Genomic DNA, 13,651 nt, shown 5'->3' with positions numbered 1-13,651 from the left:
AGGGGGAAATGAACAAAAAACAGACAAGGAGGCATTTATTTATTCCCTATAGGACTTGTATTATGACGTTACATTTCCAACCACTAGGGGACCGTGTTGCTTCACTTGAGTGTTTCCCGTGCTAACCCAGTTCTGTCACTTGCAGCGCACCTGTAGTGAACACAATGTCTTCTGCTCAGAGGAACACGGCTGACATATAATCATGTCGTGTTTGTGTCGTGTTTGTGTCGTTATGTAACCTGCCTGTCTCTCTCTCTCTCTCCCCCCGTCCACCAGTGTGCATCGCATCAGGGACCAAGGTCGCACTGTTCAACCGGCTCCGATCCCAAACGGTCAGCACGCGCTATCTACACGTGGAGGGCGGCAATTTTCACGCCAGCTCCCAGCAGTGGGGCGCCTTTTACATCCACCTGTGTGAGTCTCGCTGCCGTAACACAAGCATCGACAAACTCATTATGAGTGACGCGGGGGAATGTGGTTTGACGGCTTGTCGCTCAGTTTCCACGTCTCTCTCTCTGCCCATTGTAAACGCAACCCACGCTTTATTTTAGTAATTACTTATGAATATGCTGATTCATTGCGTGATAAAAACAGGATTGTTTGATTGAATGTGGGTGTGGGTTCATAGAGAGTGTTGTTGAGGCTTGTGAGTTTTTCTGCTGAAGCACTGACTTCTTCTTTGATGCGCTGGTTTGTTTTCCAGTGGATGACGAGGAGTCAGAAGGAGAAGAGTTCACTGTGAGAGACGGTTACATCCACTACGGCCAGACAGTCAAGCTGGTTTGCTCCGTCACCGGCATGGCCCTGCCCAGACTGGTAAAAGAGAACGCATCATCGTTTTAGAGAATAGAAGGATCAGAACAGAGAGTAGAAACTATTATGATCCCAGCAGGGAAGTTGATTAATCGCAGCATCAGCTAAGAGACTGAAATAAAGGATAATTAAACCAAAAATCAATGCAAATGAATCGTTTTCATTAGTCGTTTGTTCCTTTACCTAATAGGCTTTCTTATTGCCATCACCCACACGTCTAACCCCTCCCTCCCCCTCCCTCAGATCATCCGTAAAGTGGACAAGCAGACGGCGCTGCTGGACGCCGACGACCCCGTCTCCCAGCTCCACAAGTGTGCCTTCTACCTGAAGGACACGGAACGCATGTACCTGTGCCTTTCCCAAGAAAGGATTATCCAGTTTCAAGTGAGTGTTCGAGTGATCAAGTTAGTTACACATCAATCACACATCTATTCCTTGACTTTATTATATGGTGTGGGGATGTTTTACATTATTTACAAGGTGGTGAAGCCAAAGAGAGACATTTAAAAGTCTTTATTGGGTGCACTTGTTGGTGTTTATCTCTGACGGCCACGTCTCCCTTTCCTCCCCGCCTGCCAGGCCACTCCATGCCCAAAGGAACCAAACAAGGAGATGATCAACGACGGCGCCTCCTGGACAATCATCAGCACAGACAAGGCTGAATACACTTTCTACGAAGGCATGGGCCCTGTGCACTCGCCTGTCACCCCCGTGCCTGTGGTAGAGAGCTTACAGGTAGACACCACCCCCAACCAGTGTAGGTTTAGTCCTCTTTCTGCCGGCGAGCTCACTGAATGATCTTCTCTGTCGGCAGCTTAATGGTGGAGGCGATGTCGCCATGCTGGAGCTGACGGGACAGAACTTTACTCCAAATCTGCGGGTCTGGTTCGGAGACGTCGAGGCCGAGACCATGTACAGGTGCGTGTCGTTTGTCTTAAAGGTCACGCCTGATCCTAGCTAAATGTTCTTCTGTATTTTATTCCCCCACCTCTGACTTTTTATGTTATTTGTAACTGCTTCCATTTCTTGTCTAAAATGAGATCCATTATCTACACCAGACGAGCTAGAAATTCTCTCTATCCTCATTAGCATATATATTGTCCATTAATTTGAGGATCTATTAGGGATCATGAAGCCATAGAAGTAGGGACTTTAACTTTGATGCATATAATGGAGATGTGAATAAGTTAGCAGTTTTATGTAAATTAATAAAAGCTTTCAAAATGCTCTCCGTCAGACTTAATGCTGCAGAACCTGCGAACGCCCGCTGGCCTAGATCTTTGTAGGTCAGGTTGTGCAACGCTGCTTCTTCTAACTGGTTATTTTGCTTTGAGTGAGCCAAAAAGCCATTAAGGGCTAAGGTGCTGCAATGTTACACCCTTGTAAAAGGCCATCGCCTTGGCTTTCCCTCTGTCATGTTGAGTTTTATAGATATTTATATGTTTAGCAGTACCACCCACCAAGCGTTACGTCAGAGACGGTGGACCTCACTGCAGTACGACACACCGACAGGGATATTAGAAAAAGAGATAGAGTCCCTATTCTGCTTGAGTATAATAGAGTTAGGGTTCAGTGATATGACTGATATTTTTATCTATACTATTTATGCAGATAGATGGATATCCCTAGGATGTGGTAGCGTTCCCTTTTACTATCTCTCTGTCTTCTAAATCAATGAACTGCTCGCTTTATGGCTGTTTCTTCTTTTTTTTATAATACTTTTGAATCGTTATGATGAAGTAAATTTACATGGATGTAAATCACAAGTTTCATCACGACGCGACATATCGTAGATACAAACTTTGCCGATATTGCAACGTCCGGCACAAATAGGATATTGATCCAGATCAGGGGCCCACGATTGATGTGATCATATTTAAGACAATCAGTCACATTAATATCAAGTCATAAAACGCAACGGAAACATGATTTGACAATTTAATTACTGGGCTCTGTTGGAAGGAGGTGCTTTCCCCCCTTTCAAAACCAGACCCAGTTTATCAAGTCAAGAGATATATTCTTTTATTCTCCTTGTGTTATTTTTAGACCCCATTGCGGTAAGGGAAATTATTTAAGTATCACTTCCAGTATGTGTATTTATATGAATTTATGGCTCCTCTTAGATAGAATCAAGTTAATGGACACAATCATGGGCCTCCAATATGGGGATTTTGTATTTTTCTACTCCCTAATTTCCTTCCAGTGTACATAATTTAATCAGTTTAAATGTGAATTAACAAAGTGACCCATATCTTTGTATGGTAGATGAAATGTTATACCTCTAACACGACTCTTTGCCTTGTTTCTTCCCTCCCAAACGCTCCACAGGTGTGCGGAGAGCATGCTGTGTGTGGTGCCCGACATCTCTGCCTTCCGCGAGGGCTGGCGCTGGGTGCGGCAGCCCGTCCAGGTGCCCGTCACGCTGGTCAGAAACGACGGCATCATCTATTCCACCACGCTGACCTTCACCTACACGCCGGAGCCCGGGCCGCGGCCACACTGCAGCGCCGCCGGGGCCATCCTGCGGGCCGGGAACGCCAGCCTGCTCAGCAACAACAGCCAGGACGCCGGCCCCGGCGTCTACGGCCCCAACAGCACCTCCAACGCGGGAGTCACGTCCTCATCCTCCGCCGCCGCAGCCGTGGTCTCCTAACGCACACAGGGGGCCACTCAATACTATATGCCTTGAGAGCAGATGTACCACAAGGTATATCAAGACAATGGGAAATAATAAACAAAGACTCACTCTAAAGTGCTGCGTATTAATTTTGGAGACAAAGAAGCTGAAATGGAAAAAATTGGTGGGAGAACGGAGCAAACGCAGGGGGAAATCTGAAGGAGGAGTGACATCACGACGCTGTCAGCCAACGGGAATAAGTGCTCCTTGACACGCCCCCTCTCCTGTGGTTACTTTAGGGACCTGCCTATCCAGTTCTGGTGTTGGGAATGAGTGGAATTCCTGCAGGCCCGGAGCACCAGCACCTTTCTACAGCTGTGAGAATGGAAACCACAACAACAATACATCCACCATTGTACACACAAATCTCTCGAAAGGAAAGTCATATTTTTTCTTGCGCCACCCTGCTCCCCGACCCCTCCTCCCAACCCCCCCCCCTCCTCCCACCACTTGTTTTTTTTTTAATAATTATTCCTTTTTTGTGTTATTTTTTTGCATTGATTTGTGGTTTCCTAAAGGGGGCTGGATGTATTGTTGTTGGAGGGAGCGCAAGGATGCAGAGGGACACACATAAAACGTGACGATAACATAGTTTTTATGGACCAAGGATCTTGTATAAGCTTTAGTAAAGGTACATTTTTCTCCATACCTTTTTTGTATTAAACATATAGTACACTTTTGTTACCAAATAGTTTCTATTCTTCCTCTGAGCTTGGGCTTTGTTTTCCCCCTTTGAGGTCCAAAATCCCAACCTGTATGTTATTGTGACCTTACGACAAACGCCTGCTTTTTCAGTCTTTGGATTGAACTTTTTTTTTTTTTTTGATACTCTTTCTTCTTCTGTTGGGGGAAAAAAAAATCTGAAGTCTGGGTTGTTTATTTACATAAACAAAGTTTTTTTTTCTTTGTTTGTCTGTTTTAATGGGGAATAACCTCAGAGGGCCTATGTTTTGTCATTGGTTTTTATGAAGTCTTTAAAAAGAAAAGCTTTAAGCAACGCCTCTGCCTTGCCTGCAATACTCTGTGCGCTATGTCTCCTTTTGGAAAGTATGGAACGTATACACATCAGTACATCTCACACGGAGCCATAGCAACATTTGCAGAATACGTGGAAAAAAAAAAAAAGAACGTAGACTTCCATGGTTACGAAAAAACCGAGTCTGTTTCATACTAATGTAACGTAGTCATTGACTTAAAAGGATAGCCTTAGAACTGTGTATTCTTCCTGCGTACACAGTCGAACCGCTCACATATCTAATGTCCTGTATCTGTCGCTCTATTGGTCAGCGTTAACGTGTCATAATGTAGTGAGAAACTCAAAAAGCTGCACCCGGCGAGGTGTCTTCCAGTGTGTGTGCTGTAGTTCTGGTGGCATTTAACTCCAGCGGTTTTCCAAAAAAAAAAACGACAAAAAAAAAAACAGACACTTTTCAATTTGATGTGGCCTTACCGATAACTTCAATTACAAAGAGAAGAAAAAAACAATGCTTCATCTTTTTTTTTTTTTTTTTTTTTCATATCTGCTGTTTACTCACCTCTGAAGAACCTGTGCATAGCACAAAACCAAGCTAATGCCTCGCTTCTCATCACAGGAGCTCTGTTGTTTTGAGCTCGTCGCTGCGGCTCCAGAACCACGTTGTCATGTCAAGCAGCCTTCTGAAGGATCTCCTTCAATTTTCTTTATTGGGGGTGTACAATTACAATAAGCCTGTTTTTTTTAATGATTTTTTTTATTATTATTCTCATGCGGTGCCCAGCACCTTTTCACTTTTTGGTACAATGTCTCACGAGCGCTGTAAGCTCCTCTCAGCCTTCTTTTTTGAAAACGAGGAAACAAACAAACAAAAAAATATCTCTCTCCTGTGGTTTTATTACCTGTCCGAGTAGTCGCACTCACCTGTGTTCACGGCGACCGCGTCTCCTGTATGGAGCATAAAGGCCTTCTAAATGTGTATTATTGAAGATGTGCATTTCCAAACAGAAAAACAGCAATATTGTACAGGTCATTTCATCGTCTTTTGTCCGCCTGAGCACTAGTTCACCAGCCAGCGAGTGTGTGCGAGTGTGTGTGTGTGAGTGTGCGCGTGAGTGACCGTCATATGTAGTTGCTGTAATGGAATATCGAGTCAGACTCGATATTCCATTTTTCGCTCCACGACTGCTCTCCAAAAAAAAAAAAAAAGAAATGTCAGTGAAGATCCACGGGGTGTTTCTGTCTTCCGCCACGATCCAGATGTCTGATAATTGTGGATAAACATTCAAAGGCAATACTTGTGATCTTAGTACTACAGTACGACTGTATACGCTTTCCGGGAGGGGGGGGGGGGGAGAACAACACTGTAACTTGAATGTCTGCTTAATGAAGTGTTTCAGAATTTTCCTACAAAACAAACCCTTGAAATAGGAACAAAAAAGGATTCGCTTTTACCCCCTTCATTGTATAAAAAAAGGATTAAATTATGCCCCCGTTTCGCCACCTGTCAGTCATTAATGTTAAATGTTTTATATTGTAATATTGATATTTTTTAAATTATTGGTACAAAGTCTCCCCTTGTCTTATGTTGAAAAAAAGTGAAAAAAAGTGCATTATTGCCCGTGCTGCCTCGGTCGGCCTGGGAGTTTTGTTTATTTTGTTTTTTGAAACAAAGAGGCTGCTTCCTGTTTATCGTGGAACCCGTCGAGGACTTGGTGCTGCAGCAGCGGTGTAGCGTCAAAATCTCCTTATCTGCGCTCCTTCACACTGAACTGGAGCCGCAGAACCCTTTACTTCTGCAGGATGGAGGTCACAAATTCTTAACTGTAGATTTTTAACTTGAGTGTTTTTTCTACTAGCTCTAAATTCAGCGAGTTTTTAAAAAAACGCGTCCTCCGCATTTCGCATCGACACCCCCCTCCTTCCCGCCTCCAGCTTGGATTTTTTTTTTTATTTTAATTTTTTGTTTACATACTGAGTCTCCTCTTACAGACTGAATCTGAACAGAGCAGCTTTGTCGCGTTGGCTCAAACTAATAAAGGGGGCTGATGCATGCTTTTTTGTGTCGCCTTGACAATCTGAGCTGGTTTACAGTGAATTTCTCTCATTAAGAGACAGGGAAGATCCGGAATAACTTGATAACACGCCTCACTCGTGTGGGGACGAACTGTCAAAAGGGGTCAAGAAAAATAAAAAAATAAAATGTTACACGCCTTCTTGAAAAACGCACGCTGTATTAACCCGGCGACAAAGAGGGAGGGAAAATAAATAAATCGCCATCTCATTAGCTTTTACGATAAAAAAAATATCTTAACCGGTTTCTTTCTGTCTGTCTGGTCATATTTGTTTTACTCTTCCAAAAGCAGCTGTTTTTTTTTTTTTTATAATGAGCTCTGAACAATGTATGTATCCTCTAATATGCCAAATGTTTTTTTATAATGTAGTTTTCATGCACTGCTAAACAAAAATGGGGCAGAGTGAGAGGCAGCTTTAAACAAATAATAATAAAAAAAAAAAGAATTAAAAAAAAAAGGAGTGTGGAGCCCTTCTCTGTCGCACTCAGCCTTACTTCTTCAGACTATTTGGCTGTTTGCACTACAGAGCGCTAACCTTTTTCTTCCCCCCCCTCACACATTTCATCCTCACTCTTTACCGCTCACCTGTATGTGTGTGCAGTTTGTTTTTAACAGCCTTTTATGCTTAGCTTCGCTACAGTCGGATCACTTATTTTCGTTGTTCATTTCCCCCCCGAAATCTCCTCCACGTCCTTTCACTCTCTTTCACTCTCACTGTATCTGTGTATTATTCTAGTAAATGGTAAGCAGAGGTGTCATTGTGGTAGTATACTCAGTGCTCAAAGGGTTGCTGATGGTAGAAACCTGTGCCGTTTGTAACATTTAGCAATAACGTCAAAACAAAAGGGGATGGTTTTTTTTCTTCTTCTTTTTTTTTCTTTTCTTTTTTTTCTTTTCTTTCCTTTTTGATAACATGAGTTAGTTTTGTTTTTTGTACATATTGCAGCTCCAGATCATGCTCAAATCTGTATGTCATTAAAAGAATGGAAAAAAAACGAGAAAAAAAATGCAATATTGGCATAAAAACGAGAAATAAAAAAAGTGATATAAAATCTCACTTTGTATTATGTTTTTAATTGAACATGTATGTTTTTTTTCTTTTATTCAAATTCAGGTTTTCAGCAGAAAGAGTACAAATGAATCACCCAGATTTGTGTATCTTCCGTCCTCCAGCGACTGCTAAGGATCTCCCAGGGCTTTGGGCATCTACCAAGCCCAAATGGAGCTCTTATCGTTGGGAAGAAGTCCCAACAGATTTCCCCCCTATTTTTTTCCACTTGTCTGGGCGCCTAATGCCCTCTGTCCTTTTAGATCCACTTTTATTAAAGCCGTTAAAAGCTCCCAGTTACTCTGCCCCGAGCCTTCGCAGATGCATTTGCAGACTGGATGCTGGAGGTCTTTATATGGTCAACCAGACGTCGGTTATTGGGAGGTGGCTCGAGTGTCCGTACATAACCAGAACACAGCAGCGTCACCGAAAAAAACACATTCAGATTCACAACACAAACCTGTAAAATCCTTCATTACATTCATTTATGTGCTTCCGTCAAAAATAGGCACGTTGTCATGCAATAAAGGGAAAAAATCTCATCAAACATCGAATCTAAAAGTAAGAATTTATACAACAATATTCACATCGTAACACACAGAAACAAGAAAACAGAAAGGGAGCGACCCGCTACATCAACGCTGCTATATTTAAACAGGGGGGGATGGGTGGGGATCGGGGTGGGCGATGCTGGGAAGTTTGGTCCTTCTGAAGATTTGGGGCTGCAGGTGTTCAAAGTCCCACTAAACGATAAGGCCTCTCCAGTTCACAGCACAGACAACAAACAGTGGCTGAAGGTCGAGAGCAGGACTATTTGTGCACTGGGCGACTGTTTTGATGCCGCTGATTACGGTTACATCACAAGTGTGACATATGCAGAATAAAAGCTTGTTTAAAAATATATATATAGAGAGTATATTATTACCGTTTCAAACCGCTTCTGTCCAGATTGGTGCGGGTGAGTAGCATGCTGGCGTGAGACTGTAAAAGACTTGGATTATAGTTGTGTTAACGGATGTTGTTTTTATATTGTTTTGCAGTTGTTAAACCCCAATTTACTTCAGTTCATCAAGACTTTTTTTGATTCCTCGTTTCCTGTGGGGAAGGAAAACAAATAGTCGTCCTGGAATTCAGGGTAACACGTGGTGAGTAAATGATGTACAAGTGGTCATTTTGTGGGTGAAGTATTTCTGTGAGGAGCTAACTGGTGTGTGAGTTCAGCTTTGACCTCGGGAAACGGGCCGTTTCGCACGTCTTTTATAGTGGCTGTGTGGGAGCTTTTGATCAAACCGCATGATCTCCATCACCATAATTGTCATGGAAGCGTCCAAAAAGCACTCGAAGGACCTTCTCATCCACGTCGGCTTAAAATTGAGTTCATCCATGGCCGTTTCCATGACAACCGGTCAATCTACATCCTTTTGAAGATGAGGTATGACCGAAGGCTCCGGGACGGTTACTGAATTTCCCCTTGAGGTGAAATAAATGTGTCGACTGAAGAAGTTATGTAAGAATATCACCTTTTTGGAAATATCTGGGGTTTTTATTATTATTAATTTTTGGACAGGATGCTGATGATTGTGTTTTTTGGGATATTTCTTACCTGCTGCACATATTTCAAAAGGATGCCCTATTTGGTCTTCAGTGTAGTTGTGTTTGCTTTATATGAGTCAGCAGGCTTTAGGAATACCTCTGGCTGTGTTGATCCGCTGTGAAAGCACTAGATGTCCTCCTCTATGCATCCGCTGTGTCACCCTTCAAGCTAAGGCGACGTGGCGGCTCATAAACTAGTCCTATAAGCACTGCGAGGGCCTTTACTTTAAAACAGGATTCCCTTGAAGTGTTTGTACTCGGGGGGCCGGAGCTCTAACACAAACCTCTCCGTGGACTTTATGTCAGCTCGCTCCAGGCTGACGTGCGGATGCCGGTGTAGGTGAAGCGCGTGGTGGCTCCGCTCGGCGGCGCGTGGCCGTTCTGCTCGTCGCTCTTCGGCCTCGCCCTCAGTCCGCCCGCCTCCCTTTTGGCAGCCCCGAATCCCGGTGACCTGCCGCCCCCGCCGCCCCCCTTCCTCAAGCAGCCGCAGCAGGTGAACGTGGCCAGCATGCCCTGGCGGAAGCGCTTGTTCATGAAGCAGTAGATGATGGGGTTGACGCAGGCCGAGGTGTAGGACAGCAGGTGGATGTAGGAGATGGGCGCCCCCGTGAGGCGGTAGGCGGAGCGCCGGTCGAACGCCTGCCAGGCGTTGACCACGAAGATGGGCGTCCAGCACAGGAAGAAGAGGAAGACGATGACGAGGAGCATGCGGATCACGCGCTTCTTGGCCATCAGGTTGGCCGTGGAGCTGCTGCCGCACACGCGGCCCACTGCCGGCTTGCTGCTGGAGATGGACATACCCGTGATGCTCTTCTTCTTGGAGGGCTGCAGGTAACAGCCGTCGCTGTCTCCGGGCTTGATGCTGCCGCTGCTGGCCTGTCTTTCTGCCAGGGGAGGGGAAACGGAAAGAAAAGGGTGTTTTATCATCTCGCAAAAAAAAAAAAAAAACTGAATTGAAGTTGACGAACAAGTCTGGCATTTTTGGTTTGGTCTTGTCGTGGAATTTAGTTACTGTAGGAATATTTGGAATAATGCACATCATGAATATTTTCATACCTCTGATAGTTTTCCTGCTGGACAACTCGAACGCGATGCCCCGATAGAGCTCCACACAAATGAGCCCGTAGGCCGTCATCATGACGATCCCGGGAATCAGGAACAGCAGCAGCAACAAGGACACGTACCTGCGGGGGACACATTTGGGAGGCAAGTGGATGGTAACAAGCGTTCGCTGTAATGAAAACAACACCAGAGCCTAATTGCTTCGCTAATATAAGAATCCCATGCCTGTGAATCTAAACGAATATCATCATGACAGTATATGTGATACGCTTTGTATATTTTCTACATGGTTTAATCTTCTTTTTTGTCTTTAAATAATTTAAATAAGCACTTTGTTCAGAAAGTCTTGTCTTTCAAGTGTACTAAATTGACTGTGTGCTTTTATTCTGAAGGGTCAGCTGTTTGATGCCAGAAGATTTCCCCGGGTTCTCAGCTCACCAGGACTGCTGGATGACGTCGTTGGGCCACACGAGGCGGCACATGTACCCGGTGCTGTTGTTGGGCCGGGTGAAGGGCTTGAGGCCGCTGGAGATGGGGTACGGCAGCATCAGGATGAAGGACGCCACCCAGGTGGCAGTGATGACCTTGGCGGCGTGGGATTTGGTCTGCCACGCCCGCGAGGTGAGCGGGTTGCAGATGGCGCTGTAGCGCTCCAGGGAGATGGCCACCAGGTTGAACGTGGAAACACTCACGGAGACACCTGCACAGATCAGGGTGAAAACCGTTAACGTGAAGAACGACCGTATCTGACCACAGAAACGCTCTTTTAATCTCTCTTTTAAAGCTATATATGAAAATAAGTTAAGCCTCTGAGACAGATTTGAAAAAGGCATCCCGCCCCCCCCAACCAAACCCCTCCCCTCAGTGTTCCACGATTGGACGAGGCGGGATGACGAGGAGCAGGGGAGACGAGGGGATTGGTTGGAGGGTACGAACCAATGGGAGCCTTCTGGAGAAATGGCTCCCATTGGCCAATTTCTATGCAGGTCTACGGCTGATAGACTGAATGGATTTTTTTTTATTCCAAATCGTAGATAGCTTTAAGGATTAGTTTGACATTTTGGGAACGGTTAGCTTAGCTTAGCATAAAGACTGGAAACAGGGGGAAGAGCTAGCCTGGAAGGCTCTGTAAAGGCTGTAGATTCATACTTGATAGAAAGGCATGAAAGTCTGGCCAAAGAAAGCAAATTCAGTGCATTTTCTAAAAATGGAACTATTCCTTTGATTAGATAACGTCTCCCTCCATCTTGGTTTTGTTTCCCCTCCGTGTGCCACGGGCGATGTCACAGTCAGCGGCCTCACAACGCATGTTTACCGCTCCTGATGCTTCAGCACATTAACATCTAGTCCCATTAAATGTAATTGCAGAGCGGCTACAGAGCCCATCATGCACCGTCTGTTTCCAGATCTGCGTTCACACGCTAACAATAACGAGAAAAAAAAGCATCGTCGTGCACGATCCAAGAGGAGCGACACGTAAACGGATAATCACGCGGACAAACGAGGTCATAATCCCCGGTGGCAGCACTCTGATCTCACTGAGCGGAGCGTCAGGAAGTGAGGAGAACAAAATATGGAAATTAAATTTCCTAGCGGACCTATAATTGGATGAGAATGAAATATTGGTAGAGGTGTAATGGCTGTGCCTTATTGCAAAGCTGCCGGTGGCCGAAAAAAGAATCTTTCTGGAATTAATCAAGATCACAAGAACATGAAGGGGAGAGTTGTTTCTCATCACTGAGCTGATTGATTTCTGTGGCGTCTGCTGTTTAAAAATAAGTTGGAAGTCAGTTTAACGTTTTAAAGCTGCTGATAATGGTCCCAAACTTCATTTCCAAATGGTTTTAATGACTGATGTCATTCATAAATATGTATTTTAGTTATTCTGCACCATCCATCATGTTCCTAAAGACTTTCTACAGTAGAATAAAACATGAAACAGCAGTCTAGATCTACACTTTCTGACAACATGGCCTAAAAAGAATGCATCATCCTCCGCTTGACATATAATACAAAAAAAACAAACATAATATCAATGCATGACGTATCCAGATTTGAATCATTGTGCATCTTGCGTGACAGAAATGGGTTTGACTGAGAAAAGCAAAGGAGCATCGGCGGCAAAAACGTCTAAGCGTTTAAATCAAACGTGGAGGAAAGATTTGACCTATTTTTACAAATTCTCTGTTTGCAACTGTTGTCATCTGCTTTCCTTTTGAAAAGATGACTAAAAGTCCTTTAAGGGACGATGATGAATTGATGTACCAGAATAATATTTCAACAATAGGTGGACAAAAGCTCAAAATGGATCATTTGACAGGAAGATTAAAGACCACAAGAAATGTCACCAGAACAATCCCAGTTCCGCTCACCCATGAAGTACATGACCAGCTTGCAGATGCCGGTGCCGAAGATGAAGTCCCTCATGAGGTTGGGGATGAGGGTGAAGGGGATGCAGACCAGAGAGACCAGCAGGTCGCTGATGGCCAGGGAGAGCAGGAAGAGGTTGGTGACGGTCCTCATGCGCCTGTTCCTCACCAGCACGCCGATGATGAGGCTGTTGCCCAGGACGCTGAGGAGGAAGATGAGGCTGTAGAGGATGATCCGCACCGTCTGGTTGATGTCTGAGGGGGAGAGGGAGACACGTGGGCACAATAGTAACCATACAGAGCCTCAATGAAATCCCTTCATATGCTGTATCCTTCCTCTTTTACGCCATATAGTCCTCTGTCCTGCGGACACACCGTGTCTTAAGACATTTCTGTGCACTTGACGTTTGGAGAATGTTCACTGACAACATATGCGTCACCAACAGCAGCCTGCATGTGCGTAATGGAGGTTCTGAGCAAAATGCCATATGCGTAATGCGCACTAACGCCAAAAAATACATAAAAATAGCCAAAACAGTCGCTCCTTTGGCACAAACCGGAGAATATTGTTTGCATTTGTAATAAAAAAAATCGTATGACATATCTGAAAACTACTCAGCGTGTTCCATATCATTTAAAAGTAACACAAAACAGATGCGTTCACTGTACCTTTGGGTTCGGTCGATGGTTCCGGCTCGCTCTCGCACTCGGAAATATTCTTGATCCCGAAATTGCACAAAATCTTGTTCAGGTCAGTTGAATTCAAGAGCACGTCGTGTAGAGTAACCGTCTCCATCTCGCCGCTGTGTCCTATAGCCTCAAGGAAAGTCTGTCATATGGTATGAACGGCATGCGTCATGCTCGTGGGAAGGAAAAAAAAAGCAAAAGGCTCCAAAAACGATGACATGTAACGCGTTTTCCTTTCTTTTTATTTCTTTTTGAATAAACGGAAGAGAAATAATAGTAATAGGCTAATAATAATAGTGTTCTCTCCAAGTTTCCGTGCGCTCCCAGTCTGGCGCGCGCTCCGCTCCGCTCAGC

General features: G+C 44.5%; 2 protein-coding genes across 2 annotated transcripts in view; one reads left to right on the top strand and one right to left on the bottom strand.

Annotated features, from left to right (window-relative positions):
• rbpjb (recombination signal binding protein for immunoglobulin kappa J region b) overlaps positions 1–3,575 on the top strand; it is a 35,237-nt gene extending 31,662 nt beyond the window's left edge. The window contains exons 6-11 of the mRNA XM_084003652.1: positions 277–414; positions 704–816; positions 1,057–1,197; positions 1,393–1,548; positions 1,628–1,731; positions 3,142–3,575. Coding sequence (XP_083859778.1) covers positions 277–414; positions 704–816; positions 1,057–1,197; positions 1,393–1,548; positions 1,628–1,731; positions 3,142–3,466 — 977 coding nt within the window. The 3' untranslated portion in view covers positions 3,467–3,575. The remainder of the gene's footprint in view (positions 1–276; positions 415–703; positions 817–1,056; positions 1,198–1,392; positions 1,549–1,627; positions 1,732–3,141) is intronic.
• Positions 3,576–4,438: 863 nt separating this feature from the next.
• Positions 4,439–13,640, bottom strand: cckar (cholecystokinin A receptor). Its single transcript, XM_084003653.1, has 5 exons — positions 13,280–13,640; positions 12,614–12,865; positions 10,680–10,941; positions 10,236–10,363; positions 4,439–10,063 (listed from the first exon to the last, which is right to left on the bottom strand). The coding sequence occupies exons 1-5, from the start codon at positions 13,404–13,406 to the stop codon at positions 9,477–9,479; spliced, it is 1,356 nt and encodes a 451-aa protein (XP_083859779.1). The 5' UTR covers positions 13,407–13,640; the 3' UTR covers positions 4,439–9,476.
• Between the last annotated feature and the right edge of the window lie 11 nt (positions 13,641–13,651).

This window comes from Eutrigla gurnardus (assembly GCF_963514095.1).
Source record: "Eutrigla gurnardus genome assembly, chromosome: 23".
NCBI lineage: Eukaryota > Metazoa > Chordata > Actinopteri > Perciformes > Triglidae > Eutrigla > Eutrigla gurnardus.
Note: the sequence above shows the minus strand (reverse complement) of the source record. Positions and strands in the feature narration are given on the sequence as shown.